Genomic DNA, 26,162 nt, shown 5'->3' on the forward strand with positions numbered 1-26,162 from the left:
CAGTGGCACCGCAGACGAAGACACTGAGCGGGGCAGCACCCAGGCTCCCCATGAGGCACTGCCCTTGTCCCCGCTGACCCCGCACACCAGGCTCCAGCGAGGGCGAGCAACCAACAGCACCTCAGTGGTTTCTCGTCCCCATTTTGGACGCGCAGGCCCTTTGAATCAAAGCCTGGAGAGCGGTGGGCCCTCAGACTGCACTGCCACAATACCCCCAGCAGCGGTTTTATCTGGTGGTGTAAGACTCTTGGTCTAGCTATAGGGTTTCATCCGCAGAACTAACCCACAGGTTTCTTCGGTGACTTGGGCGAAATAAAATTGTGTCTGGATTCAGAGGCTGGGCACCTGGGTAAGCTTTTCGTTTACTCAGCCTGCAAACCTATAGTGGTGTCAGTCATGTGCATTAACGGCAGGATTGCTCAGAAAATCAGCCCAAAACAGGCATCACACGACAAGATTAGCTTTCTGCTCTGCAGAAGCTGAAGCCCAGAGTGCAGGTGGACATTTTGCGCTCGCAGGCAAGCGCAAAGGCCTTCAGGGAGGCAAGCCCGGAGGTCTGCTCTCCTCTTCCTCCCTGCTCGCCTGCCGCCCCGGCCCGGGGCTGCTGGAGGACACCGCGGCGACTGGGAAGGGGGGCCCTTCACCGGCCCCCCCGAGGGACGAGGCGAGGCGCTGAGGGAGCGCCGCTCTCTCGCCCCCCGCCCCGCCAGCCGCCGGGGGCCACACGCCGCCGGGCGAGCACCTGGCACCGCCCCGCCCGCCGAGCGCTGCCCAGGGCGGCTGGGAGCGCCCACGCCGGTCGCCGGCTCCCGCAGTCGCGATTACGACTGGCCGGCGGCGACTTCTGAAGGCCCGCGGCGACTTTTGAAACCCCGCGGCATTTCCTCCCCTCACAGGGGGCCCTCCCCGCCTCCCTCCCCCCGGGCCGCGGGGAAGCAGGCCCGCGACTACGCCCCGCTGCCCCCTCGGCAGCCACCCCAGGGGCAGGGGACGGACCGGCCGCCTCGCTGGGTCTCTTCCATTCCCCAGACAGCAGTCACTTAGAACAGGTCCGCTGCTGCTCGCTGTAGCCGAGAAGGAAAAAGGCGGAAAAAGGGGGAGGCGGCAGGGGAGCTAGGGCGAGCCCGCTGCCGCGCCCGACTCACAGGGCAGCCCCGGCAGCGGGCGGCCCGCCCGGGCCTAGCAGCGCGGCCGCCGGGCCCTCCATAGGCGTCCCGCGCGTTGCCTCCGCGGCCGCGCCCTCCACGCCGCCCTCATCTGGGCTGCGCCCGGCCTCCGCCGCCCCGGCGGGCTCGCAGGGCCGCGCCACAGACGGCGTGCGTCCCCCGGGCACGGCGAGGCGGCGGCCTGCCGCGCCTCCCGCTTGCTCAGGCAGTCTCCCGGCCTGCCCCGGGAGGAGGGTCCGCTGAGGGGAGGCGGTAGCGGTAGCAACGGAGGAGGCGGCGGCGTGCGCGGCCCAGGGCGGCCGGGCTCCTTCCCCGCTGCGTTTGGCAGCTGCCCCGCACCTCCCCGTTAGCGTTACCGCCCCCCGCGCCCGTGAGCGACATGAGAGTAGTGGCTCTGATCAGGTAACGGGCTGAGGGAGCGCCCGTGTGGGCGAGCCAGGGGCGTCTGGCAGGCGGAGGCTCGGAGGGCGCGGGGAGAGGCCGAGCCCGCCCGCCCGCTCCGCAGCGGCCCGGGGGTCGCGCTCCGCCCAGCGCCGCCCGGGAGCCCCCTCTGCCCCGGCTCTGGCGAGCGGGCTCCGGCGGCTCCCCGCCTGCTGCCCCTGGGCCGGCTGCGTTTCGGTGCCGGCGTGAGGCGATCCCTGCCTGCAGGCAGGGTAGAGCTCTGACAGCTTCTCTTCTGCTTTCCCCTTATTCCCGGGACGCTCAAGAACTACCAGTGTCTGTTTAAAACAAACAAACAAACCCCCAAAACAACACCCAGAATTATTTTCCCCGATCGCCCGCTCCTCGTTATCCCGGTCTCCCGAGGTAGCCCGTCTGCAGCGCGGAGGGAGCCGGGCCGTAGGGCGGGGGGAAGGACTGGGCCGCCTGTTTTTTTTTGGGGGGGGGGGGCGGTGAGGGGAGCAGCGGCGTCCCTGGGGGTGCACAGCCCCTGCTGCGTGCCCTTCGCTTAGGGGGGGTCCGCTCACTTCCAGCCGAACTTTCAGGTGCTTTGCTTTTCCTTTCCAAATATCGTAAGCTCTCTTAGGATGGATTTTCTGAACTCTTAACGATAGGTGTTTCTGGTGTGTCTTTTGAGAGAGATTTAATTTTGCTCATTTTTAAAAAGATGAAGCCCACTCATTTGAATAGTTGAAGTTCGATACAGCCCTATTTGCCCCCTTCCCTCCCCCCACCTGCTGCTTTTTGTCGGTTTCTGCTGTTCTTGTACTGTAAATGGCTTCTTGTGGTTTTTAGAAATAGGGTAACGTAATTTTCTTTTTCTATCAAGGATAGGTGTGTTCTTTTCTTGAGAAATAATAGTTAAAACCCAACAAGCTAGGAAACCTGTAAATGGAAAAAGATTGTGTGGATGTGAGCAGTGTATTTTTATTTCTGGTTGCAGTAACTATTTACTGAAGTCTTAACATTTAAGGTATTAAATATTCTCAGGCAATGTCTAACATCAAACCTTGTTGAAACTGGGGTTTGGCCACAACAATTGCAAATCATTCCAAACATCATCCAAAGAGGAAAAAATACAGCAAATATTATCTACATTTTTCAAGACTTGCTTAAATACATAGTAGGAAGATCAGCTTTGATGCTTTTTCTTGTTTTATAGATAAGATTTTGTCTTCCAGGTTTATTTATTTTGATATTCTCTAAGCAGAGGAATGTGTTAAAAGGCAGGATGAAATAAAATCCTAAAACCAGGTTTCTAACACAATTGCTCTTTTAATGGGCAATTTTACAAGGATGGATTTAGTTTCACTAATAGTTTTAAGAAGAGTTTTAAAGAGACATCAAAGTGTCTGAAATCTTTGTAACAGAGCTAGCCTCAAAGATCAGAGGGAAAAAAAAAAAGTATTTGAAAAGTGCTTCTTACTTTTGAAAAGGTCAGGATTATGTATAAAACTACTTTAACCTGTTTCTTTTTCTTCTAAAATGTTGGCCACACTTAAAGTTGATAGTCTTGTTTTAAGGTGGTATTTATGGGGTAAACCCTGTATTGTGTTTTGTGCTAAATCATAGACATTTTAAAGCCAGTCTTCTATCTGAAGTATGATGTGTTTCAACTCTTTAATTCTTCTAGAATTTTCTTACTGTAAATGGTTACACTTGTCAATAGAAAGGAATTCTGCTCAGAAGTCTTTTATAGATCTCTGTCTTTACGGTTACCATTTTTTTTTTTCGGTATTTTGTTTGTTTGTAAGCCTGCCTGTTAACATACTTGCAACATTGTCAAAAGTAACCCTGACTGTGGCCCGACTTGGTACAGTTTTCTACAAAAAGGCCTTGTGACTTTTTTCTGTGATGAGAACTGAGAGGAGTCCCCAGGCTACCTCAGTACCTGCCTTCATCTCTCTTCTTAAAGCTATTTTTCTTTTTTTTTTTTTTTTTTTTGTTACGATCTATTAGACCACAGCCAGGCTGGGACTGTGCCGAGTCCACCTTCCTCCCACAGGATGGGCTGTCTGGCTTCACTGGTCTTAACCGTCATGTGTTTTACAGCTAGAGTAGAAGGCCTTGTAGGTAGGCACAATTTTGTTTTGTTTCTTGGTATGGCTAGTTTTTAGGGGCATGGTAACAGTAATGTAGAAAATGAATAACAGTCCAGTAGCATGTGATCCAGTGTGTACTCCACAAATTTCAATCAAGTAATCGGTGGTCAAATGTGGGAAATTTTAATGTAGCCTCATCTTATAATTTTTTTCTTTGGATAAATTAATTGAAAAGATTAATAGATTTATTCTAGTGTCCTTTTAATTTTTGATTTAAAAAAATATTACTGAAATGCTGTAAACAGCATAGGCAATTATCTACTGTCACATAATTATTTTTCTGAAGTTGTGTTTGGAGTTGAAATCAGAACTAGTGGGAGGCTTTTATTTTTTAGAATGAAGTAATTCAGAAAGAAAAGAACCTTTGTCTCATTATGATTCTGTTAAGCCTGAAATTTCACATTATGAAGTGAATACAATCTACCTTTTCAAGCTGTCAAGCACAGTATCCAGAATTAATGAACATACGATTTTTGAAATTTTTTTTTAACCATGTATAGGTTAGAAGAAGGTTGTAGGTATGCATGAGAATAATGTCAGGTAGAGATGGAACCTGGAATTAGGAATCTATTATCATATTTATATTTACTTTTATAGCACTGAAACATAAGCAACTGATTTATGGCAATCTGTTAAGTACAAAGGGTTGCCCTGTTATTTATACTAGTTCTACTTTAGGTTTGAGTTATACAGCAGATTAAGGTCAGTATACAGAATTTTAGCATGGATAAAAGCAGAAATTGGGAAGAATAGCTGTACGGTTACATTCATGTGGCACGCTTTCAAGCTCTTGCATAGAGGGCTAGATAAAAGTGGGAACTTTACATTGGAAATGCTGCAGAAGTTTGTCGGTAATAGTGTGGTCACAAGGAAACTGACGGTCCATTGTAGCAAGGACTGCTTGTACTATCTGTTCTCCTGTCCATGTCTCAGTGACTCTAAGGCAAGATGCAGCTTTACGGAGCTGGTCTAGGTCTCTGTTCCAGTTCCTGCCCTGGACTGGGTTTTGTGCCTTGGCATTTAAAGAGGCTGCACAGAAACTCCACCTGCAGTTGTAGTTTGAAGGCTGTGAGTCTGAACATGGATTTTGTAAGCAGTGTGTATTCTAGAGGACTCTTAGTTTTATTGTTAGACTGTAATATTTCTTTTGATAGTGATTAAAATCCATGAGAAATACTGTATTTCAGTTACGCCAGGAGAGCAGGGTTCTTTCCTCACTGATAGTGGAAAAGGTTCCAGTAGATCTTGAATGAATGTCAAAATTATTGTCTTCTCTGTGTTAGAGTATCATCTCTTGGCCTCAGAGAAGAATATCCTTGTTTGTTTTTCTATTTTTTTTAATCAGCAGAAATTATTTTTATTTGCAGTCATATGCAGTAAAAAATTTGTATGTTCAATGCAGTGACAGCTGAACCTGCTGCCTGTGATAATTACAGCTTTTGAGAATGGGAAGTGCGTTTAAAATGTTGAAACTTTAGGAAAAGTATCCCATGAAGGATAAATGTTATTCCTAACGTCACAGTCTTAATTTAAAAAGATTCCTAATGCTGGCAACAATCTGGAGCAGTTACTGGTTTTTTTAATCCCAGTCATCTAGTAACGAGTACAGAGTAATTAGTCTCTGGAGTAGAAGACAGTCCTTGTTCTGAAGGGATTCCAGTGTAAGTGGCTCTTCTTCATGGAACCTCTCAGATTCGTAATAGGATACTGAACTGGATATTTGCTTTATCGATACTGTGTATAGACACTATATGTATGTAGTAAACCTTGCGTGGTGAAATCATCCTTTTCCTACTGCTAATATTTTGTAACCTGTTGTTTATTTCAAAACTTTATAACCAGCTCTGATAATACTAATTTTTAAGTACTTAGGCAAAAGTCATAAGGGGCTAAAACTTTTATCAGTACTTTTAATTGCCACTATTTTCTTTTCCTTACAGTGGTGGGAAGGACAGCTGTTATAATATGATGCAGTGTGTTGCTGCTGGGCATCAGATTGTTGCTCTAGCCAACTTAAGACCTGCCGAAAATACAGGTATGAAAGCCATGTTTCTTATAGGAGATTTTTTTTACATTAGAAACAATGGAGGCACAGCTGTGCCTGAATTAAGTTCCTTTATGTGTTTTTATATAGTTTTGTATATTGAAGGGCAATCTAGAAATCTTAAAGGAGGTAGAAAAAAGAAAATGCTATGGAGATATATTAAATGTATTTTTCCTCAAAGGGGAAAAACACAAGAAGATGAAGATCAGTAAAAGAAGGGCTTACACAATTTGAAAAAGGGAGAAAATGAATGTTCCTGGTTGTAAACAAAGGGATTGTGTGAGGTCAGTAGCACAAATAGTAAAAGGTGGTAGAGGATATAATCAAACAAAAACACACACTGTATTTCTAGAAATGCTTTAAACTGGCATAAACCATTCTAGCTGCCAAAAATATGCAATTTTGATGGTGCTCATTCATTTTTAGCCTTGTGTATCTTCCTCCATTATTCTAGCATTCCAGTACTTGTGAACTCGATTCAGGAACTGATTGGGGTTGGAATTGACCTTGATGGCCTTTTTTCCTTCCTTTTAGCTTGGTCCAGTTTTCTGACCAGTTCCTCGCAGGCTGCACCTAGACCTATTTCTATGAAAGAGAATGGGAGAAACTTAGGTAGGCTAAGTCAGTGCTGAGGTGCAAGGGTGAGCCTGAGTGCTTCTGTGTTGGACTAGAGCATAAATTGAACTTGAAGTGAGACTTGAAAAGGAAGTGAGTTGTTTCCCAGTTGGTAGGGGAGAATGCTGAAGTATGTTAACACAGGTTAACTGTTCAACATATGTTAAACAATTAAGTATGATATCTGGTAACTGTATGGTAGGAAGATACACAGGAAATGAAGGAAAAAGGGAGCTGCCGTCACGAATCATGGAGGGAACTGGCAAATGCTAGGGAGTACAGGAACAATTTATTTTCTGGGTAGCTAGGACATAATAATCTCTAATCCTGTTGAAATACGTTGTCTTTAAACTAATTTATCCACATCAGAAATGTAGAATATTGTCATTAAAATCATAAAATGCTCTCTTTAAGTGTGTAGTTGGAAATTTTGTGGAAAGTTAATTGAGGTGCTTCAGGCAATAGCGGATTCTGTGCCATTCATTTTATTTTATCTTGTACCACTGTTGCCTGGAGAGTCTCAATTAATAAAGAAACTGTGTATTCTGAACAGAATATCAGTTTAAAGACCTTGTCATATTCACGTATGTTGAAAACCACTGCGTTTTCTTTTAAATCAACTCTTCTGGTCTAGGTTGGTTAGTTGTGATTATGGGTTTGGGTTTGCCTATTTTGAGCAAAAGCGTTATCTGTTGTATGGCATCAAATGTGACATGACCTAATCGTTACATCACAAATGAGTTATCTTGATCAATGTTACAGACCTTTCTCTTTGCAAGATGTGCTACATAGGTGTACAGCAGAGATGCTTCGTGTGTCTGTGTAAATTAAGAGAAGTTCCAGTATTACAAAGCATTAAAATAGTGAACTGTGTTAGCTTTTAATAAAGTTGAGATTTCACCAATAATGATGTATTGTGTTATCAATCTGTTTGAAAAAATATCTGAAAGATTTTATATGTAAACAGTTTATCCTATAGTTTGAGATTTAACTCAAATCTATGATGTCTGCATTTTAGCTGTTTTTTTTTTCTTACCTGCTAGCTACAAACTGCTTGTAAGAAAATGCAGTTAAATTTTTCTCCTGGTTAAGGAAATAGCGGCAAAGTATTGATTTCATTTTGAGCTTAATTTTTAAAAGGAGTGAAGGTAGAAAGGGCCTGGATATTGTAATAGATTTCCTTTTCTTTTTGTGTACTAAGCAATGTCAAAACATTGTAGCGATCCACTTTTATTCTACTTAAGCAGAAATAATCTCCTCTTCTTTCTTGATGACCATGGTAACAATTTTAACAGTAAAGTTTCTGGAGATTTTGACAACCTATTGCTTATTCTCAGTGTTGCAGTGCATTCCGAATTTCTTGCTCTAAGTATGTCGAAATGCATCTGGGTTTGTGCCTCTGAACTGTGTTCCTATTAAAATTACCATATAAATAGGAGCAGGACTGGACCATTACGAGATTTTTGGATGAAGCAGGGAGGAATACTAAAGAAGAAATAGACACCACGATTTCCAAATAGGCAGCATGTTAGTGACAGATGTCTTCCTCTCCATACGTCTGTTAGGTGGAGAGATCTATTTTTTTTTTCTTTCCATGTTTATAGAGGTATTGTCACCAAACATCTGTTTGTGACCCAAAAAATATTAACATTCAGATTTTCTCAGTGCTTTGTAGTATTATGATTGTCTGTAATTATTGAAATAATGTACCTAATATGATTGTTTCTTAATTGTGGCAGGGCAGACTGATGAATTGGACAGCTATATGTATCAGACAGTAGGACACCATGCCATTGACTTATATGCTGATGCATTGGATTTGCCACTCTATCGTGGTTTCATAAAGGGTACCAGTGTAAATACTGGAAGAGTGTATACCACATGTCAGGAAGATGAGGTTGAAGACCTTTACCACCTCTTGAAACTTGTTAAGGTATGCTGAATGAAAAGAATTAAATTATTTGGGACAATTATTTTGCTTAAGTCATTTATGAATTTAAGTAAATGATCCACTTAGGTATTTAAGAAAAGCTTTGAGAAAAAATTTGAAGACTTTTACAAGTTTTATTTCTATTCCTTTGCTCTTTCTGGCACCGTAAATATATAGCATAACTTTAATACTTTTTCCCCAATGTATATCAGACTTATTAATCCCCATTTCAAGCCAAAACCTTCTTCCTATTTAATAAAAACACCTGTAACAGGTGCTTGGCATATACTACAAAAAAACATAATTGTAGAAATTATCCATAAATAAAATGTTTATGTAGTTTCATATTTGAAATAATGCATTGCTTGATTACTGGAATGAGAGATCTTGTGGGTTTTGTGCATTTATAAATGTAAGGAAAGTAATGTCTAGGCATTTCCATTTGTGTACACTTATGCTCTGTAAACCAGATTCTGTTATTTGTTTGTATATCGCAGATCTTTCACAAAGTATTACAGAATATTTTACAATGATAGATTCTGGTAGCCCTGTAACTATATTCTAATATATCACATAATAGCAGTAAGATATATCAATCCTTTTTAGCTATAAAACCAATTAAAGGGAGATAATGAGCGTATTTCCTAAACCACTTGAAATGTATTCTCTGTTCTTTTCTAATATGTTTCATGTAGTACTTTATTTGCCACTAGAATTAAATCAGATCTTGTGGAAATAAATAGAAAATCTCCCATTGACTCCAGAAGTTTTACACAAAATTTGAGTGAACATGCTATGTCGGTTCCAGTTAATTGTGTTCATGACTGCAGTGCACAGTACTAAAACAATGGAATGTTCAGATAATCATATTAATTGCTATTTTTAAAAAAGTAAATACACATTTAAATTTTATTGATCAAAGTGGTAGACTGTTTTCTGAAACTTGAGCTAAAGGTATTTGTAGTCCTCAGTTCAGGTATTGAACATTTTCTAGCCCCCTTTCCTTCATTGAAATGAGAACTGAGATTCATGAATCTAAAAGTTTATTCTTTGTTCAGTTTAAAAAAAAAAAAAAAATTAACTTTTAGGTAAGACCAAAGAAGTGATTTGAGTGCTGAGTGCTTCCTGTGCCATGTTGGAGTCAAATGTCACATCTTCTAAACATTTTTGGCAGGGAAGTCATGTTCCTCTAAAGTAAAATCAAGATCATACACCTGTGTTGGAGTATGAGATTACAAAACAGGAGAACAGTGCATGTAGGCTGTACAGCCTCAAGTTGCGCCAGGGGAGGTTTCGATTGGCTATTAGGAAAAATTTCTTCGCCGAGAGGGTTGTCAAGCATTGGAACAGGATGCCCAGGGAAGTGATTGAGTCACTGTCCCTGGAGGTATTTAAAAGGCGTGTAGATGTGGTGCTTAGGGCCATGCTTTAGTGGTGGACTTGGCAGTGCTAGATTAACGATTGGACTCGATGATCGTAAAGGTTTTTTCCAACCTAAATGATTCTATGATTCTATGATTATGCTCTAGAGTGCTTCACAGAGGTTTTAAATGGAATGTGCATATCATGCAGTACAGGAATTGAAAGAAATATGGTACAGCAGTTTTAAATTATATTTGAACCATGATAGAAGAACTGGTATATGGCATCTCTTAGAGCTGCATACTAACAGCTTTCTGCCACTGGCTAAGATAATAAATTACTGATCAATTTAATTAAAAATGGGCAGATTAGTGGCAATTAAGATGATACTTCCTTTTTGATTCTTGCTGTCTTTGGAGAAATGGATGCCTGACATAAATTAATGCTAATGTTAAATCTTGACAACTTCTGCTTTGGAAGTTTGTATGTAATTATAGCTATAGTTGAAAGAGATGTTATCAAGTTGTCTGGAACTAAATAACTATTTCTTTTCTGTATAGAAATATTAATTCCACTATATGATATTTTAAAGACACAAATATTAACAATATACTGCCTTTATGTTAGACTTTGGATAGCCATGCCTTTACAGTCAAACCTATCTATGAACTTCCGATGCAAAACTTTCAATAGAAGTCTTGCATATTCTGATGAATAATTGCAAGATAATTGGGGATGTAAGCTACAGCAGCTGTAAGTCTTTGTTCATTTCAAGAAAAAGACATGGATATTTTTCTTCTGTGTGTTAACAGTAACTTTGAAAGTTTCTATTTTTATTTTTTCACATTTATTTATAACTGCAGTTTTGTAGCTTTACTATGTAAGTCTTAATCACTGAGGATTTTGCTTTAGGATTTTTTTTTCCTGAGATGTTAGTAGTTTTAAACAGAGAGCTCAGTCTGCATTCTGTTGAAGGGAGGGGAGGAATTCTGCAAAAGCCTCGTCAAAATGCACCCTCGAGTGGATGTAATTTCGAAACACTGGTGAAACTAACATAACTCTGTGTTTCTGTCAAATGGTTTGGGCCCAAGAATACAGGAAAGGTGTGTCTAGATCAAAATCACAGTGTACCTCACTTTCAGTTTGTAAAGAACGCTTGTATTGCAAGTACTTTTTTAGTAAAAAATTAAAACACATTTGAAAAATTAGTATGAATTCGAAAGTATTTGGTGTTTTTAAAAACATTGTTATGAGAGCAAGATTTCTACAAAGTGAAATATTCCCCTGCAGTGCTGGGAAACCCAGGACGACAGTCCTGTTCTAGTTTATGGGACTCAGAAAGTGATGTTGACTGCCGATGACTGTAAACCTGCTAATTTTATTGTCACAAACACAGATGATTGATAGGTATGAAGGAAATTTATATTTATTTTTCAGTTGCCTAATGCCCTGTTTTAGATTCTGTATTCAATATATATTGTAAAAAGTATTAGAGTATTTATATGATGTCTGAATGTATCTTACTATGCAGTTCTTACCTGATAGTGGAATATTTGCCTTGTGAGATGTGTAAATCCTGAACTCCAAGGAATAATTTAATCTCTCTCCATGTTACAGAATAGGGATTACTGATACCCTTGTTTGTCCATGTTTGTCGCTTTGCATATTGGAGCTTTTTCCAGCAAAGCATGTAAGCACTAGAGTTGCTTAGTTATCCGAATTATACTTCAGGGTTTTATCATGGTGCTGGCTTTGAAACCAGGAAATGTGTGGGAAAACCGTTTCTTTCCCCTTAGTGGTTGGAAAGACTGGAGCATGGAGGCATTTTTATGAAACTTTCCTACAACATACTCCTCTATATAGGCATATTTAATTGCTTTCTCCCCTTTTCAATGTAATTATGATTTTGTCCAAATAATACATTGATGGTTTATGCAAGCACATACAGAAGTGGTGCTAGATGGGTTAAATGTTGGATTATTTTCTGTATCTCATGGAACTATTGCTAAACTTTTGTTTAGGGCAATGGTTATAGCAGCTTCCAGACTATACAAACTCGATGCAAGATAATTTATTTCAGTTTTGGGTGTCAGTAGACAGTTCTGCCCTCTTCCAAGTTTCTTGCCTTATCTCCTCCGCTCTGTGAAGTCTTTGCCTTTATTTGGTAAATTTTTACTGCTGGAGTAATTTGTAGAATTCTTGAACTTGATAAACACGTTTTTTCTTCTAGCTGTTTTTTCATCTTTTTCAGTTACATTTTTTCAGTACTTGAGTTTTTTTGAAATTTATTTTAAAAATTTGAAATTTAATTTCAAAAATTGATTCTATTTATAGTTTCTTTGTAACATATTTCCCTGTGTTTATTATAGAGCATGCAAGTCGATTTTCAGTGCATTTTCAGTTCTAACATGTTATTTCTGTCAGAGTTCTTTTTGTGGTGCCCTTTTGGGTTTAGAACGTGCAAGCTTACAAAAAAACAAAGAGTACACTTGAAAGAAATTAATATATTGGATCTCAGGACTGAGGATTATTAATTAGGATATCATCCATTGATCATCAGCTGAAAAATAAGAATTGCTGTTGGATTTATTAGATGTATGAAACATTTGAATAATAATAGCCTTTGCTTTTGGCATTGTTCAATTTTATCAGTAACGTGGAAAGGGAAAGAAAGAAAATTTATTTTCTAAAATATTGTCACATTCTGGAGCAGTGATCTTATCACTCAGTCATTAAGAATAAGTAACATGGTTTTTAGTTACAGCAATAAAGAACTTATTAATACAGTGTGACTCCTGTATTTAATAGTTATTTTTTTTAGGGACAGGATTATGATTTTTGAAATGGACCCAGACTGATGTTTACTGAAGACGGGAAGTATTCCTGTCTGAGAGTTATAATTGCAATAGCTGTGTAACTTTGCATGTTATTTAAGGATGATATTTTGTCTCAGACAAAGTACTTTGGATGTGCAGGTTCAGGTGGAATAGGGGTAACTTAGGTCCTGCCATTATTCAGTGAAACTCCCTAAGACTTGGAGCTCTTCAGGAAACAGTTCTTCAGGGTTTGAGATGAATGGATGAAATACAAGGTTATTCTGTGGCCTTTGGATAGGTATTAATTACCTCACAGAAGATAAAGCTTTTAGTTCCTCATTATTGCTAGTAGTCTTCCATTCTAAGGAAACAGTCTTCCTTTCACCCTTCTCCAGAATTTAGCTACTGTGGCCAATGGGTAAAACGAATTCTCGAATTCAGTCTGATGACTGACTTTCTGTGGCTTTTGTACAGCCAAACATTTAGATGCTTCCATCAGGAAAAATACATGAATAAATGCAACGTATTATTCTACTGCAGGCACTGCTTCACTGTCTTCACTGTTATAAAATGCCTTTAAAAGAAACAGTATTTAGAAATAGTCATTTGGCTTTTAGGTGTCCATTTTAAACAGCTCTCAGGAGTCCCCATGACTTCAGTGGTAGTATTTACATATAAAGACTAACAATATACTCTTAACTCACACAAACAAGGTTTGCAGATTTTCTGAGGAGTCTTAAAGATCTAAATATTATTAGTTATGGAATCCTGATTGACTTCAGGACCTCAGGACCTTTAGGACCTTCCTGAGGACCTCAGCGTGCTGTTCACCAAACTATTTTTGCAGTTTGTAAGTTCAGCCAAAGTAGGTAGCTTCCCCCTCTCACTGATGGGATTCAGAGAGTTCAGAAGTGTGCAGAACAGTTCTATTCTAGTCGTCATTTTCATGTTTTCAGTTGAAGAAAATCTGATACTTTTCCTATTACGATTTGAATTATTTGTAGATGTATAGGCTAACTCCTCAAAGGTATATTTCTCAACATTTTTGAAAAAGATTACATTATCCGAAGAGGTATTTGTCTTTATGCTGAATTTCCAAAGTAATCACTCCTCCTTAATTTTTTCCCCTATATTTTAAGATTATTGCAAATCAACAATACTGTGCCCTTGAGATTTCGATAGATTAACTTTATATATAATTCAGCAATTGAAACATAGAATTTAGGTACAGCATGTGAAATTATAACATCAGTATTGAAAAAACATCCTAACAAATCTTCAGTGCCCAGTAGGGGGAACAGTGACAGATAAAGCAATGGTATTTATTTTTTGGGCCCTCTACTACTCATGTTGAGTCATTTCATTTGGACACCATATGTCTTAGCACATTTCTTTTTGCCTTTAGACATGAAAGTTATATGTGAACTTTTAGAAAGTGCGTGAAATGGCTACCTATACTGACAAGAAATAAATAACTGTTTCTTCGTAGAGTACAGTATTTTTTTTGAGACAAAATATTTGCTGTGGTTTTTCATGTGGCATAGACTAAGTTCCTCTACCTTTTATAATAATTTTTATCTGTGAGAATTTGAGTTGTCCCTTCACACTCATCATGTTCAAACATTTTTTTTTTAATTGACTTGTTATTTTTTCTTTTAATTAATTCTGGAGTGGAGTTCTGTAGCTTCCTCCAGCTAGGGGATGACCATTGTCATCAGCAATGAATTAGTGTGAATTAAGGGAAGAGTGTAAGAAGCAATTGTATAGTTGGCAGTGCTTTAAGCAGTGTAAAAATAATTATGTATCTTGTTCCACTCACAAGACAGGGTTTGTTTAGGTTTTTTTTTTTTTCAGTTTGATTTTTAAAATGAGATGGGAACAAGGAAATTTTTTAATCAACAGGATGCCTGTCATTCTCCCTGTCTCATATGAACTGTTCAGGGAAGGGTAATTTTTTTTTTCCCAGAAGGGGATCTTGAGCAACATCTTTGAGGTAGTTTCTTACCGTGAGAAATGTTGAGCTTTATGTAAACAAAAAAGTCACTGTATTTCTCCCTGTTAGGTGTGTGGAGTTCTTTTCACTCACTCTCAGTCCTGTTGTGTTAATATTGAATAAGCAGAGACAGTCAGGCTGGTGGTGAAAGATGGTAAGCAAGCCCGAGGGCTTGTTCTGGTCAGCTTTAAACCTCTGATTGCCAGGTTTTCCTAATTTCCCATTTCCAGGGCATCTCTAGTGTGACCTTGCCTGCTGAATATGATGTTCTGGGTTGCAAGATTCTCACATGCATTTGGAAATGGGCAGCCAGGCATTGTTTACAGGACGCCAAATGAACCGTGCACTCGCAGCAAGTTTGATAAACACACATTTCCTCCTTTTATCAGTGAGATTGCAGAATGTGAAGTATGAGTTTCCAGTTTTACTCATTCCCTTCAAACCTTTTCCTGTTTAAAAACTGAATCTCACTAATTGGATGATGATACATCCTTAGATTTTGTTTTGCTTTTTTGTTATTGTTGTTTTGAATTCTACTTACTGGTCACTGACACTTTCAGTGCCTACCTTGACCAGGTTTGGCAGACTTTCAGATAAAAGCCTTCCATTTGTTCAGCACAGAAAAGGTTCATCCCTATCAATGTAAAGTGAATGCTAATTAACAGTAATGACTTCTAATCACTTTGCTTTTATACTCCTTTAGGAGCACTGCTATTATCCAATGTAGTTAAGTGAAATGCTTGTATATGAATCAACAATGCTGTATTTCTTCTCGCAGCTATTGCTCATAATCAAGCTTTGAATAAATTATGATAGTAAAATTGGTTTTAATGTGCTGTATTGCATGGGGAGAAAGGAACCTCAAATATCTTGTTAAATATCTTGAATATTTAGAGAGTTATCTATTAACATTTTGGCATTCAGTATTGTAGTTAAGTGGAAAAATACATTAAGATGTTTAAGTCAATTTTGTAAATGTTATCAAAACTTTTTTCATGGTTTGAATTTTATTTAAGTGACATGCATAGACTCAACAGCTTCAGTAACAGCTCCATTTGGATCCAATTGCACATCTGTAGGAATGAACTACAACATTTCTGAGTTAAAATGCAGTTAAGTTTTACATAGAACAAACATGTATCTTAACTTGAGAATTTCACCTGTTTTAGCCTAGTGTTGCAGTGTATATTTAGTAGGTTAATACGCATTTCTTTTATTAATACTGTGTATCTAACAAACTGTTAGTTTTGTTTACATGTATGCAACCTGCCTGCAATCATATACACTTCAAAAGGAGTATAAAAGTAATACTAGTGAAATTTTATTAATACCTGGAAACAAGAAGACTTTATTTTAGCAAAACTAGACTGCTAGAAACAATGCTAATAAAAAACAAGAGCTAAACAGATTACTAGACTGGTAGTATGTTCAGCAATTTTAAAATAATTCTGATTTAGAAACAGAATTAGGCTAAAGACAGAATATATACCATTTTGAAGTTTAGTGAACTTTTCCACTTAACATTGCACATACAGGCCCTGTTTGGAAGCCAAAGATGGCAAAACCTGGATGAAACCCATTTCTGACATGCACATTAGTTTTTGTTTTTATTTATCTTTTATTAACAAGTTGCTTGAAACAGTTACTTAAATCACTTGGGAGGAATTCCAGGCCTCAGTGTCTGTGAAGATCTGGGGTCTTGCTTGGTAAATACATTTGTGTTGTCTGGTTTTGCAATTTAAAAAACCCCAAACACTGGATTTTCATTTTCTGTGTCAGTTTTCTTTCATGTAGTACTTCTGTCTTTGCATGCTTAGAGACACAGTTCTTCCACATTTACCATTGTAGTTCTTATGCATGGGGATGTGAGTGAGTATCCACAGGCACCATCTGTGGTTTTGGTTTTGTTTGTTTTGTTCATTCATTCCCATAGCTGTAGACAATTTTCTGGTCGATGTTTTGTTTGCTTGAGCATCTTCTCTGTTAACTTTTATTCTTTGGTTTACTATGAATTTATTGCCTAACTTAATTTGAAAATACCTTCTATGTAGCCTTTCCTCTTTAAATGTGAATTTGAGTCATTGATCATAAAAGTCCTATGGTTTTTGCTGTAGTACTGTAAAACATGCTGCTTGTGGGTTTTGCCACCAGATTGTTGAACAAGAGCAACACCTTTCTTCTCTATGGTTTCATTTAAATAGATGGTACTATCCATATCTTATTTCAGTACTTTGGTTTCTTACTTGGCATCCTCATCATGCTTTTTAAGGATAAAAATGAAAAATAAAAAATGAATTATTCTGTGCTGAGGTAATTGGCTGCTTTATATTATTTGCCCTTCTCATTAGGCAGCGGTAATATATGTTTTCAAATTTATTAGTGTATAATGAAATGTAATTGGGGTTAGTTCTAATAAAATACAATCAAGGATAGGCGAGCTTTCATATAAATGAACAGTAAAACATTTATCAAATTTGTCTTCATAAATATTTTTATCTCTGAAGCTCATTCTTTGTAAAAATCATTTTGCTTTCTTATACAATTACTAAGTTATTTAAGCTGACTTACAACACCTCCCCTTTGATATGAATGTCATACCTACAGCAATTGCATGGTTACATTATTTTCAACTGGACACTTACTGTTTCTGATCAGTATATTTAGAGGTAATTCTACTGGAAAGGGATTTCATTTGGTTTATATTGCACCAACATTACCATTTTCAGAATAGAGATGATTGATCTGTAACTGTCATTATGAAAAGGAATAAAACAGAACTGGCCTTTTACAGTGTAAAAGGACTGTACTGTATGGAGATATTCCTTCTGTTGATAAATTCTGCCTGTGGAAGAATTGCATAACAGTCATCACTCATTTTCATATTGATTATGAGTGGAATTCCAGTAATAGGTTGCTGTTTGCAAAGGATAAGCCTGGCGCTATGATTAGTTACCTTTTCCATGGAAAGTGCTACAAAGGAAAATGCCAAATGTGTGCACTGCAGTATTCCTATCAGCTTGACAGTCTGTTATGTGAACTTTTTTTTCAGTCCATTTTCCTTCAGAAATACAGCTTCAGTCTTTTTGCCTTATTATTGTTTTAGGTTTAGTGCATTTGCATGCTCTCCTAACTCTGGATTCTTTCTTTAGTTAGTTATTTATTTTCCTGACAGTCTTCTGTTCTTGGGTCCTGTCACCATTGTAAGTCTTGATAACTGATACAACAGTGCCCTCTGTAGTTTCTCGCTACGTGGTTACTACCTACAGCTGGTTTTGAGCATTCAGGTAAAGAACAGGATGCGTAGACTTATTTTTAGCTCAAACAAAAGCCCCTTTTTTTCTTAAGGAAACATTTTGATTTTTCACTGACTGTTTTACATGCAAGAAAGGGAACAAAAGAGACTGTTCTGAGTCATCTTTTAGGTTTATAAGCTCTCTTGTCATTATCTAGTGAAAATCTGAAATTTTATTAGGCATTCAGGGCAGGCATTAAAACTGGATGGGATTTTCTGAGTTGTGTAGGCTTTCCTGAAGTTTTTGTTTGAAGTGGAGCTTCAAAACAAAATAATTTTAAACTTCTCCTAAACTAGGTCTTGCATGATCTGCCAGAGACTAAAGTCATGCTCACCAGCAGAACACCTAAGCTTTATTAATGATGTTGTTTTAATTCACACAGTGACTGAAGTAATTGTTGTTCATTAGCATTGATTTGTCTCCAAAACTCATTTACAATTTAGATTTCTCTTTTACCTCATTATAGCTTAATATGCAAATAACTTTTTATTCTGTGGTTTCTGCAGAACTTGTTGGACGGGTTCAGTATTGAATACATGTTCCCTGCATTCGCATACATGCACAGTCACACTCATACGCTGCCATTTAAATATTATAAACTACAATAAAAAAGCATGACCTTTTAAAAAATAAATGCTTTAACTACAATTAGTTTCTTCTGTAACAGCATCATAAAAGTCACTCTGTGAAAAGTTAAATGGCTTTATTTTATGATGGGGAGTGTTAATGTATGTGTAGAACACACTCTTAATGCACTTCTATGAAATGAAAATCATAAGTCATTGCAGTAAATTATAGTTAATGATATAACCATTGATGGCTATTCAAAACATTCCTGTATCTCTAATGATTTGTGTAAAACACATGACTGCCCACATGCCTCAGTTCGTTTGGAATAGTAGACAGATAAACGCACCAGCTTTCTACTTCTGAAGACCATTTTTTCTGTGTAACAAGTGATAAGAATTTTTGTGGAGTAAATAGTACATCACAAGCCACTCCTTGTGGTATTTCAGATCTGGTAATAAATGATGATGATGAAGACTAAATTAAAATGGCCCTCTCTGATAAGAGGTGAGATGCTACAGGATTGTAGTGTGTGGAATTTGATTTTTGTCTGCATGTTTTATGGGTAATCTCTAGCCTCTAGTCATGTGACATCTTTACTTTCTACCATGAGGTTTCATACACTGAAATGTTGCTGGAGGAAGCAACTGTTATGGCATAATATGCACTGGCTAATCCAGAGCATACCCCGTATCCATTAACATAAAACAATTACAGAAGTTAAAAAGGTGACCCATGTTTTTTGAGTAAAGCAGCTATTCTACTGGCAGAAAAGTAATGTTAAAATTGGTCAGAATAATTTTACTTCACTCTAAATTTAACTGAAACTCTGAGTTGAGCTTAATTCTTGCACTGATTGCATAATTATTGCTAATCTTAAATATTGGGGGATTTTTTTGTTTCATTTTTGTTAATGAGCTGCTTCATGCATATGGTTTTTTTTATGGTAAAACAAGGGGTTTTTTTTCCCCCCCTACAATATGGCCGAACCATGGATTGTTATAATTTTTAAAGTGATCTTGAAAGTTTACTTCATGAAGAAAGGGCAGAAATTGAGTATTAGAAAAAAGAGGTGATATAAATTTCTACTTTAAAGTAAATAGCTACTTTAGATATGATTTTAATCTTTTCAATGCAGCTTCATCACAGTCCACTCTTTTTAGACTGATCTGTCATTCAGATCAGTGGGAATTTTGCTTAGAAAATGAAATCTTAATTAAAATAGTATTTTAATGAAGAAAACAAATAAAGGTGATTTGTTATAAGTGTGATCTGGTTGGCAATGGGAAAAGGATTTAATTTTAAAGTGCAACTTTTGAGACAGATAAGATACTGTCTATTGGGAAAAATGAATATGGTGTAGTTTCTTGCAATGAAACTAGAAAATTAAGATTCAACGTAATTAAAATAGTGATAAATGTAGATTTGAATTACAACTTTTCTGTCTACTGAGAGCTGGCATAATTTACCAAGACTGGGCAAAAAAGTGACAGAGCAGCCACTGCAGATGCTTATAGGAAATGTCCTGTTTAGTCCACACACTTTTGTCTTTTTAGTTAAAATGTCAGTGATGATTTTACCCCATCCTACAATCATTACCTCTCCCCAAAATACCACGCTTCTTTTCATCTAGTTGGATGATGTGATCCCTGTCTGAAATATTTAATGAAGGACAATATATGTTTAAGGTAAATCTATAGATGAAAATACTTGTTTTCAAATAACTTGCTTAAGAATGATCACTGAATAATTTTCAAATGTCCTTTCATAAAATCTGAGCTGGTGCAGGGTAGTTAAGGGTATTACTGAAGGTCATCTTAATTTTAATTTCCAGTATTTCTTTGACTCTGAAATACCAAAAGATGTGGAGACTGAATGTTGGGAATGTCTTTTGTATAGAAAATAATAAATATCTACTCCAATTTACTTGGTTAACAGTTGCCTATGCTGTAACACTAGTTATAAGAAGAAAAATAACTATTACAATCTAAAATGGAACATTTTTGACATAATGAAAAGAAATACTGACTTTTCTCACTGGCAACGTTTATAAGAATCTTTGTTTATGACCTCGGGGCGGGTATTTATGATTAAATTTAAGTTTTAAGACCTGGTTTTTTTAGGATATTCTTTTAAAGACATTTTTTCTTTTACTTTTAAGACATTCTTTCTTTCTGTGGAACTTGATCACATGAGAGAGAATCTTTGACAGCATAATATTTTTAAAGAAAAAAGGTAGTATTTAGGTTTTACTTGGTTACTTGATGGCCTGTCTGTTTTTATAACTATAGGAAGTATGGATAATATTCTCAAAATGACTGTGACGTGTCAGTAGATAGTAAGGAGTTAGGGACTAAAACCAAATGAACACTCTTTCTTTGAAATATTTTCTTATGGACCTGTTTGTTCTACATTCCTTAGGCATCTTGTTTTGCTGTCTTCTGTGTTATCCACAGCCCCCCATTTTTCTTCTTTTCTTCTGTTGTTCTGCTACACAGTGACTTAATAAATTGTACTACATACTATATTTGATGCTTTTTGGCCTTTTTTTTATAATGTACTTTTGGTATCCAAAACAGTGATACCATTGTATTTCAGGAAGGCACTGTTTATTACAGAATATGTCATCCAAGTAGGTGCGTTAAACTACCTGGCATAGCTTTGTCTTCTTGGCTCTCTGCAGCTTCTGTGTTCCCTGGCCAATGTACCAGCACAAAGAAAGAATTAATGTGTAGAGATATATAATTATTTTGAATATTTTGTAGAACTTGAGTTTAGCCTGTAATGTTTGTGATTTTACAGACCTAGTTATCTGCAGTTATCTATAACTGTTGATTTATAATTGCTTGGCTTAATTATTAATCTTTCCCATTCATGTAGTCATGTTTTATTCTGCTACAGTTTGTTTTATAAAGTCCAGTAATTCTTTTTTCTTTCACATTCCTTAACTTTCTTTAGACCTCTACAGATTTCCAGTAATTTTGATGGTTTTGTGTTACAATAACCCTTTTTGCCCCCTTTAGGATTATTCTGATCCTTTGGATACCAGTTCTGTGTTCTTAGGGAAAGTCTGTCAGTCATTATTTATTACCCACTTGTCATTGTGACTTATTCATTGCTTACATCATCATTCTCAAAAGTATTGCTTTACAGAAATGGTGAACGGTGCTGTGAAGGAAAGATCAATAAATGCTTTCAAAGGAAGATTTACCTGGAGACTTAGATTTTCTTTTTAATACTAAATCTGTGCTATTAGTTATGAGATGGTTTTAATATTTTGACATGAAGTACCCTGTTTCTCAAAATGGAAAGATGCTGTTGTGTTAACTAACTTCTGTGGAGCACCATGACTTCGGCAATTAAGTTGCATAATGTCTAATTTTCCAATTTTCAATACTTAATGGCTTTTCCTGAATGCTTATCTTCTGAGCTGAAAATAGTTTCATTCCCGAAGAAAAAGTGCTAAATCATTCATGTAATAAACATTTGAAAAAAATTCTCTGAATTTTAGTGATACTGTCGTGTGTAACTGCACAAAGAGAGGAGCATGCTTGTTTGAAATCTTCATCAGTTGGAAAAAAAATTACTCTTCTCTCCATGCCTATTTAAATTGCTTTGAGAGCTTGACGACCCATGCTGTCTTTCCAGAGCACCCAATTCCACGTGTTATGGTGACTATTGACAGCTTTTGAAAGGTGGTTGCTCTAGAAAATGATGTGAATATATAATATTAAATTTATTGAACTAGTTGCAAATTCAGACAGCTGAGACTTTGAAAACGGCAAATGCATAGTTTCATGCTCTCCTTTGTATTATCTTATACTTCAAGTAAGCTGGAAAAGCAGATTGTAATCATATTACATTAAAGATTATATCACAAAACTCACTAGAAGGAAACTAAACAAAAAGGTTACATGCATGTGTGATGTTTCCTAATTTTTTATTTCTTGATTCTGCGATGTTAATTTTTTCCAATATTTTTGAAGTGAAGATAAAAAGATCTAAAACATTATTTGTGCACGCACACAAACTTTGAATCAGCCACATGAGAAAGCTGGTAACCTAGAGTCTCCTTTGCAGTAGAAACTTCTGCAGCATGAAATGAGGGACTACCACGTCTAGTTGGCAGTCTGCTGCTATTTCAAAGGTAGGAAACAGGTTTCATGGACTAGATTTTTGTATTCATGAGATGATTGGGGGTTTCATTGGGAATTTTTGTTCGGTCGATTCGTTTGCTCCATCAGTTGGTAGGTATTCTTAGTGCTGTGTTATTATCAGCTGCTCCTGATACAGTTATATCAGTGTCATTCCAGCCTCGGAATATTCATGTTCTCAGTAATTATTTTGCCAGTCTGTCAGAATTTTGGCTGCCAGGATATTCCTGAGAAATACAAGCTAAAGAGAGGGTTTGCCACATTATATAATAGGCGTATAGTGCATTATAGAATAGGAACTACTCTTTGCTTGGCCATTGCTGCAGTAGAAATGCAAAATAATGTACTTAAGTATTTTCAAAGATGCATGTAGTCTTCTCCAGTGTTAAAGCATGTGTTAGGCAGTGCTGTAGACAGTGTCATGTACTGTATGTTAGCAGACTATTAGAGTAGCCTGTTCTATTATTTCTTTTCTATATCAGTAGTTAACCTACTTCAAACTTAAGCATGAACTCAAGTTTGCAAAAACATAAGAAGTCTTCCAGGTATTAGACTTTCTGTATTTTGATCAAAGCAATATATCATGTTAAAAAAAAAAAAAAACCCAAAAAAACCCCAACCAAATCCTTAAATCTATAAGAAATGCAGAAGCATGAGGGTCCTTGCTTCCAGGCTTGTTTTCAGTCAGTGGTCTGGCATGCTGGTTTGTAACAAGTGTTGTTCAGCTCCTAGTTTCTGGGAAGGTTCCTTTCAATCACTTCTGATGTCTGTCAGAACTTTTTCCCTGCTCCACTTAACAATCTCTGAGCATGTGTTTGTGATGTACTAAGAAGATAGCACAATTGCAACCTGTTTGTAAAATACCTTAGCTGAAGAAATGAGGAGTAAGCTATGTTTAAGTGATTTATTCTAAGATTGCATAAGAAAGTTTTTTTCTCCCCCTGCTTCGCATTCTCTCATTCAGCTAACTTGCAGTTTTCTGATAAGGTGGCAGTCAGGTTTTCAGGTTTTATACATACATTATGCCTTTGGTTGCATTTTTTTGAGAAGTATATTTAGAAACTTACATTGAAGAACTGAGACCTTCCCATATTGAAGCATTGCTCAAAGTTGATCATTAGGTTTTAAGTTGTCTTGGTTCATTTTGAGTGGAAAGTAATAGCATTTACAGTCTCCCCTTTGAACCGAAACCACACAGAATCCATCCATATTTAGTTTTCTCCCCAAGCCTTTTGTTGTTTCTTCCTTGTTCAGAAGATGCTCTGTCCATACTTAATTAGAATAAAAGTTTTCAATTCCTTAATTACGCAATTATGTCTTTATTAGGCAAGGGTCATCTAATGCTTAACTTCTTATTTCAGCAAAGTGTAGAACTCATCCTTCCTTTGGTCACTTGTTGGTATGTTTCAGTAGTTGGCATGTTTGACAGGATGTTGCATTCTTGTCAGTATGTACATTTAAAACATATGAAATACGTTCAACCTAATTTGTTAATTGTATCTTGTTAACAACTTTTGACTGGGACCACACTTGCAAGTCTCAAGTTATTTTAGTACTTCAAATGAAAATAGGTTTAAGATCCTTGACCTCTTCCTCCCAAGCATTCAATCATAGTGTAATTGAATGATAACATAATATGCAGTGTGAATAGGAGACACTGGTTTAAAACATTGAGACCATGAAAACTTCTCAGTTTAAAAACTGACATCTCTCAGTAAAACAGTAGCAATTCACGTTGAAAGCCTGATATAAATATTTTGCTTCTGTTAAATGGGACAAAAATATTTGTGGGAAGGCCATGCTTATTTTCTTCTTTGTAATGAGTAAGAAGGCTCAATAGTGGGCAGCCCATTGTGCGAATGTCTGCTAGGAGAACTGGAAGGGGACTGAAACCTTAACAAATGTGAATGACCCTGAACTTCCACCATCTATAAGCATTTCTAATGTCCTTGTCCCTATCTGGCTGATTTTTATTTTTTCAAACTGTCTTTTTGTGTCACACAGCCAGTTTGTGTTGGACTGGACTCAGAGACTGTTCCTTGGCCGGTAGATTCTTTGTTGAACAAAATACTTCTGCTCTTAACAAAAAGCTGTTTTCCTTTTCCTCTTATCTTGTTACTACAGTCCACAGTCACTTATGCCAAGGCCACAGGTCATGATAAGTACTTATTTGCAATTTTAGATGTCTTAGTCCTCTGAAACTTCAATTTCTGCATAAAAAAAACCTTAGTAAATAATTGTAGCACCTTGATTAGAGAAGAGGCATATGATTGAGAACCTGCAGTATAAAATTTATGCATATACCTTTCAACAATAAAGCATTCTGGAGATGCTTTTTTAGTTTGGGCAACAAACAATTTTGGAAATTCTAATTCAAGCAATATTGTCTTCTAAATTTAAATAGTCAGTTTGTTATTAATCTCAGAGAATACCGTAACAATCTGCCTGCAGTTCAGGACTGAGTGAGGAGGGATGATAAAGGAAGACATTTGTTCTCTTCTCTGCGATGCAGTTACCTATTGGCAATACCAGAAAACTTAAAGTTCAGCTTGCTTTGATACATATTTTTAAAGATGTGGAACCTGGATGGTACAAGGAAAATGCTGTTGTCTTTAAGCAGAGAGGGTACCAAAGGGATCTTTGATGCTGTACATAGGTGATTTTATCTTTCTTGCTGTCAATTTCATATTAAAGCAGTACATACAATAATACTTCTCTTCAACAAAGTACTATTTGGATTGTACTGTAAGTCTAAACTAATGTTTTGTGTTTTATTAAATGTCACTCAAAAAAAGGAGAAAAGAGCTGAACAGAGGAACAGTGATCAATTGTATAACTTATCTTAACATTTTTTGCATTTTCTCTGATTTTTTTTTTTAGTGTTTACTCATGGCTAGGGTGGGTTATAGGATGGAAGAACTAAGAAATGTTGGAGTTTAAAAAAAGAAAAGCGTATGTTGAAGGATATTGGGATTTAGACAAAGAGGAGAAAAGGTATACCTTAATCTTTCCTCCCTTCTTGCTTCACAACTTGACCCTATGTCACCTGTTCTTCTTTGCTTTTGGAATACATTCAGGATCAGTTTAGTAGACAGTTGTGTCTCTGGCAGGGTTCCTGATTTTTCTTTGCAATGTTTTCTTGCCTACACCTTTTCATTATATTATTTTTCTGCATACTTTTCTCTATTTTTACTCTCAAATTCCTCTCCTTACTTTGTCTCTCTGTTGCTAAACATTAGCCTGCATTTAATCTTGATATCACCCCAGCAAGCTGTATTTTTTCTTATTCTCTAAAACATTGCTAACCTGCCAACCTGTCTCTGTCATTCACCATACCTTCATTTTTGTGTACCCTTTCTGGCAGTCTCATGATGACTAACGACGTGTTTTCCTTTGGGAAGGAAAGCCTCACTTTCACCCAGTTGGAAGAAACAGAAAGTAATTTTCTTCTCCCTTATATTCAGACACACATTTGCTTTCACATTTTAAGGGGGCATAATGGCTACCACTCTGAGAGCAACCTGAAGCTACAGCTCTGTTGACAGTATGAGATGTCAGAACATCACGAGATTGAAAATAAATTTCAGATTTACGCAAGCTAATGCAAGAAAGCAGGATGGAGCAGATTTTATGATAAAATTAAGTGATTTTGGCATTTTGTAACAAATTTTTTATGCTA

General features: G+C 37.5%; 1 protein-coding gene across 4 annotated transcripts in view; it reads left to right on the forward strand.

The window, feature by feature from the left end:
* The first annotated feature begins 1,545 nt into the window (after window positions 1-1,545).
* The window catches only part of DPH6 (diphthamine biosynthesis 6), a 214,225-nt gene continuing 189,608 nt past the window's right edge, over window positions 1,546-26,162 (forward strand). For all 4 annotated transcript variants that reach the window (XM_075712890.1, XM_075712891.1, XM_075712888.1 and 1 more), the window contains exons 1-3: window positions 1,546-1,568; window positions 5,650-5,744; window positions 8,108-8,301. In XM_075712890.1, coding sequence (XP_075569005.1) covers window positions 1,546-1,568; window positions 5,650-5,744; window positions 8,108-8,301 — 312 coding nt within the window. The remainder of the gene's footprint in view (window positions 1,569-5,649; window positions 5,745-8,107; window positions 8,302-26,162) is intronic.

The sequence above is a fragment of the Pelecanus crispus genome, chromosome 6 (assembly GCF_030463565.1).
Source record: "Pelecanus crispus isolate bPelCri1 chromosome 6, bPelCri1.pri, whole genome shotgun sequence".
Lineage (NCBI taxonomy): Eukaryota > Metazoa > Chordata > Aves > Pelecaniformes > Pelecanidae > Pelecanus > Pelecanus crispus.